The 4,241-nt window shown below is 39.7% G+C and overlaps 1 protein-coding gene across 1 annotated transcript in view; it reads left to right on the plus strand.

Moving 5' to 3' along the window:
• The window catches only part of LOC106872749 (astacin-like metalloprotease toxin 2), a 29,892-nt gene that overhangs the window by 13,273 nt on the left and 12,378 nt on the right, over positions 1-4,241 (plus strand). The window contains exon 5 of the mRNA XM_052973981.1: positions 2,571-2,694. Coding sequence (XP_052829941.1) covers positions 2,571-2,694 — 124 coding nt within the window. The remainder of the gene's footprint in view (positions 1-2,570; positions 2,695-4,241) is intronic.

The raw sequence follows: 4,241 nt of genomic DNA on the forward strand, positions 1-4,241 counted from the left end.
TATATATATATATATGTAAATATATATCTATATATCTATGGACTGACTGTCTGCCAAGCAAATGGGAAGCAGTAATTGAAGTAGATGGTGAATATGCTCCGGAACAATCATTTAAAGATGTTTTTGTTAAATGTTGTTATTGGTTTTGTTGAATAAAATTTATTGAAGAAAAGCCGCAGTAATTATGCCCCAACCCAATAGAACCCTTATTAAAGACCAACAGACATTGCTAGGCGCTGACTCTTTAGCCATATTTCCCTTATCGAATGAAGTGGGGCAGGTGGGATTTCTGTATCCTCTTCTGCCTCTCACTTTACTCCTCAGCTCTTCATGGAATACCACTCAAACGACTCACCTACTATGATGTCTTCAGACTCTTCATCCTTTGCTGCTATCATATTTTTGTGATCTTGACACAGATGGCTGGAATAACACAAGACAGGGAATTCCATTCCAAATTGCCAAAAATCTGGTTAACTGAGTGAAGTGTGGTGCTGCATTCAAGTAATTGCAGAATAGTTGACAGACACTTTGTCTCAACAATGCGTACTGAGCACTGGTTGGAACCGGTTAAAAGAGCAACATGTCTACAGAAATACACAAAGCAGGATGATGTAGCTGTAGAATAATAATAATAATAATAATAATAATAATAATAATAATAATAATAAATAATGATTCAGCCATTTTTACTCGTGCTTTCTTTAAAAATCTCTGTTTGCTTTGTTGTGGAGAAATTTGGTAATATCTTGTCACGATGTTCCTGGATTCTGACTGTAATAAAAGATTCTATTAGATAAAGATGTATTTAAGCAATCTGTGAGTATTTGATTTGTAAAGTCAAATAGAATAAGAGGTGAACACAATGTAGACACTGATATTCTTTAGGAGATCAATCAATATTAAAAAAAAAAGGAAAAGAATGAAGAGGTAAAGTCAGAAGCAAAAAATAAATATATAACAAATAAAAAAATAAAGAAGAGTAATTGAAGATTTTGGTAAGAAATCAAAGGATTTTATTGTAATAATGGTTGAGATTAAATAGAATGGGCAATTCTTTGAAGGATGTTCAATATGTATTAATATTGATAAGCTTATATAGGAATAGCTAACACTTTAGGTTTGGAATGAGATTCATTTTTTCTTTTTAAATAGATGAGTAAATGAGGTGCTGAGCTGCCTGAGGTTAGCAGTTCAAATCCTGAGCAAGATGTTGTGTTTCTGGACTTGACCACTTACTTTGTGTCTCTGAGGAATATAACTAGCAGAACATCTTGAGCCCTTTGTTACCATATTTCTGTTGAAATCCGCTGCCTTTGTTTCATTTAATTTTGAAAATAACGAAGAACTTCAGGAATATAACGTGAAGTTGGTACTGAGAAGATAAATTATGATGAATGTTTGATGGCAGGTTTTCATTGCGATCATATTAAAACAGGAAGTTTGTATCATTGAACCCAGGGGCAGTCTCTCAAGAAAAGGTTATTAACATAAAAAAACACCAAAAGGAATTCATCTGAATCGCATTTATTCCTTTCTTCCACACTTTTTTGTCTTCCATCACTTCTACCACAGTTTTTGTTTTCTAATGTTTTTCTCCTCTGGCAACTGTTGCACATAGGCTCAACAATGTCAGACTCTTATCCTTTTACCACGTATTGGTTCCCATAATAATGCCCCCCCCCCCCGCAAATGTCTTACAAACTTAAGTCCATGCTGTTTGATGGTTTCTGTTAATCAGCTTCACCATCCTTTAACATCTGTTTTCCATTCTAACATGAGATGCAGGGTTTGCCAGATGCTGGCAAGGTCAGAAGCTACACCACGTCCCATTCTCTATTTTGACATGGTTTCTATTGCTGCAAGCTCTTCCTAATGCCAACCATTTTACAGAACGGTCTGGGTGCCCTTTACATGGCACCAGCACCAGCAAGGTCACCAAGTACCTTGCAAGACTAAAAAAAAAAAAGAATGGTAACATTCCCATATAATCCATAGTTGGCAAATGTTGCTTCCAAGAAGCACTCCCTGCTTTCCTAAACCGCTCAGTATATGCTCCATTTAATCTGGTCTGTGCTACTTTCGTAAGCGTCCCATCTTCAGATCCACAAACCAACTCAGAACAGCCATCGAAAGCAAAACAGAACACTACATAAAAGTCAGCATTAAGCAACAGGCTTGATGACAACACTACCTCTACTACTACTACCACCACTACTACTACTACTACTACTACTACTACTACTACTACTACTACTACTACCACCACCACCACTACTACTACTACTATTACTACTACCACCACCACCACCACTACCTCTACTACTACTACCACCACCACTACCTCTACTACTACTACCACCACCACTACTACTACTACTACTACCACCACCACCACCACCACTACTACTACTACTACTACTACTACTACTACTACTACTACTACTACTACTACCTCTACTACTACCACCACCACTACTACTACTACTACTACTACTACTACTACTACTACTACTACTACTACTACTACTACTACTAAATTTAAGGTTGATATTTTCTGTACCACACAGTCCCGCAATGCAATTGGCTCAGCCAAGAAGAAGTGGCCCAGCACAACAATTCCTTTCAAAATCCATTCCTATTTCAGTAAGTACCGCTTCCTGTCATACTTCCATTGCAGTCTCTTTAATTTTTGTATTTCAAATAGTCTTGGATGACTAAATCATTAAAATACCAAACAACTAACTCTAAAGAACACATTGCCATTGTCAACGATCACATGGAAGAAGATTGGGCACAATATGTCCAGGTGTGGCCAATCAGTCCGATGCATGCTCAGAAAGCTGTGCCACAGGTCAAGCATTGGTGGTCTGTTGAGACATGAAGGTGTGGTGTTGGCTCTGGACTTGTGCAATTCATGCTTTCTTTGGGCCTCTGCAATCCTTCAAAAGAGGTGACACCTCAGTCAACACAGCTTCACCAGACAGGACAGTCTTGTGCTTGTGTTGTTCAAATGCTGGGGTTGATCTCAAGGCTCATCAATGAGGCTTTGTGTGTGTCCACCTTGCATGTGCTTTCCCTCTTCCAGTTTCTTAGGGGTTTTGTGTGTCAGGCATTTGAACAAGGTGGCCTGCTCACCTGACTTGTGCTCTCCACAGCAGTGTGTAAATGCTTGGCAAATCAGCTCAAGAGGGGAACTCCTTTTCCTACATACATACATACATACAGACATACATACATGCATACATATGTATGTATGTATGTATGGTATATATGTATGCATGTATTTGGTGTTAAGAAGGGTGTTGATTCATAGAAACTATGGCAAAGCTAACATTGGAGCCTGCTGTGGCCTTGCAGCTCACTGGAACCTATCAAATTGATCACCCCATGCCAAAATGGGACGTGAATTTTAAATGATGATGATGATGATGATGATAATGATGATAATCTACACGTATATGTATACATACATATACACATACATTTACACAAATATATATACATATGTGTATGTGTGAGAGTCGTCTAAAAGTCTATAAGTCATAATGAGAGCGTAGTGAATGCTTTTACATGCCAGTGACACTGGTATCTGCCACGACTGCGATTGTGCTCAGCTTGATGGGTCTTCTTCTCAAGCACGACATAATGCCAAAGGTCTCGGTCATTGCCGCCATGAGGCTCAACACTCGAAAAGAGCTTTAGAGCTTTTCACATGCCACTGGCATCAGTCACTTTGCCCCCATGAGGCCCAACGCTTGAAAGGTGCTTTATACGTGCCACAGGCATGAGTGCCAGTTACATAACACCAGCATCAGACACGACTATGGTCTCACTTGGTTTGATGGGTCTTCTCAAGCACAGTGTATTGCCAAAGGTTTTGGTCACCAGTCATTGCCTCTGTATCATCATCACCATCATCATCATCATTTAATGTCTACTTTCATGCTGGCATGGATTGGACAGTTTGACTGGGAGCTGGCAAGCCAGATGGTTGCACCAGGCTCCAATCTGATTTGGCAAAGTTTCTACAGCTGGATGCCCTTCCTAATGCCAACCACTCCGAGAGTGTAGTGGGTGATTTTACATGCCACCAGCACGAGGGTCAGTCAGGTCGTACTGGTGATGGCCATGCTCAAATGGTGCTTTTTATGTGCCACCTGCACAGGAGCCAGTCCAGCAGCAGTGGCAACGTTCCTTGCTTGAATGTTGTTTTTCATGAGCTACAGGCACAAGTGCCA

Source organism: Octopus bimaculoides, chromosome 1 (genome assembly GCF_001194135.2).
Source record: "Octopus bimaculoides isolate UCB-OBI-ISO-001 chromosome 1, ASM119413v2, whole genome shotgun sequence".
NCBI lineage: Eukaryota > Metazoa > Mollusca > Cephalopoda > Octopoda > Octopodidae > Octopus > Octopus bimaculoides.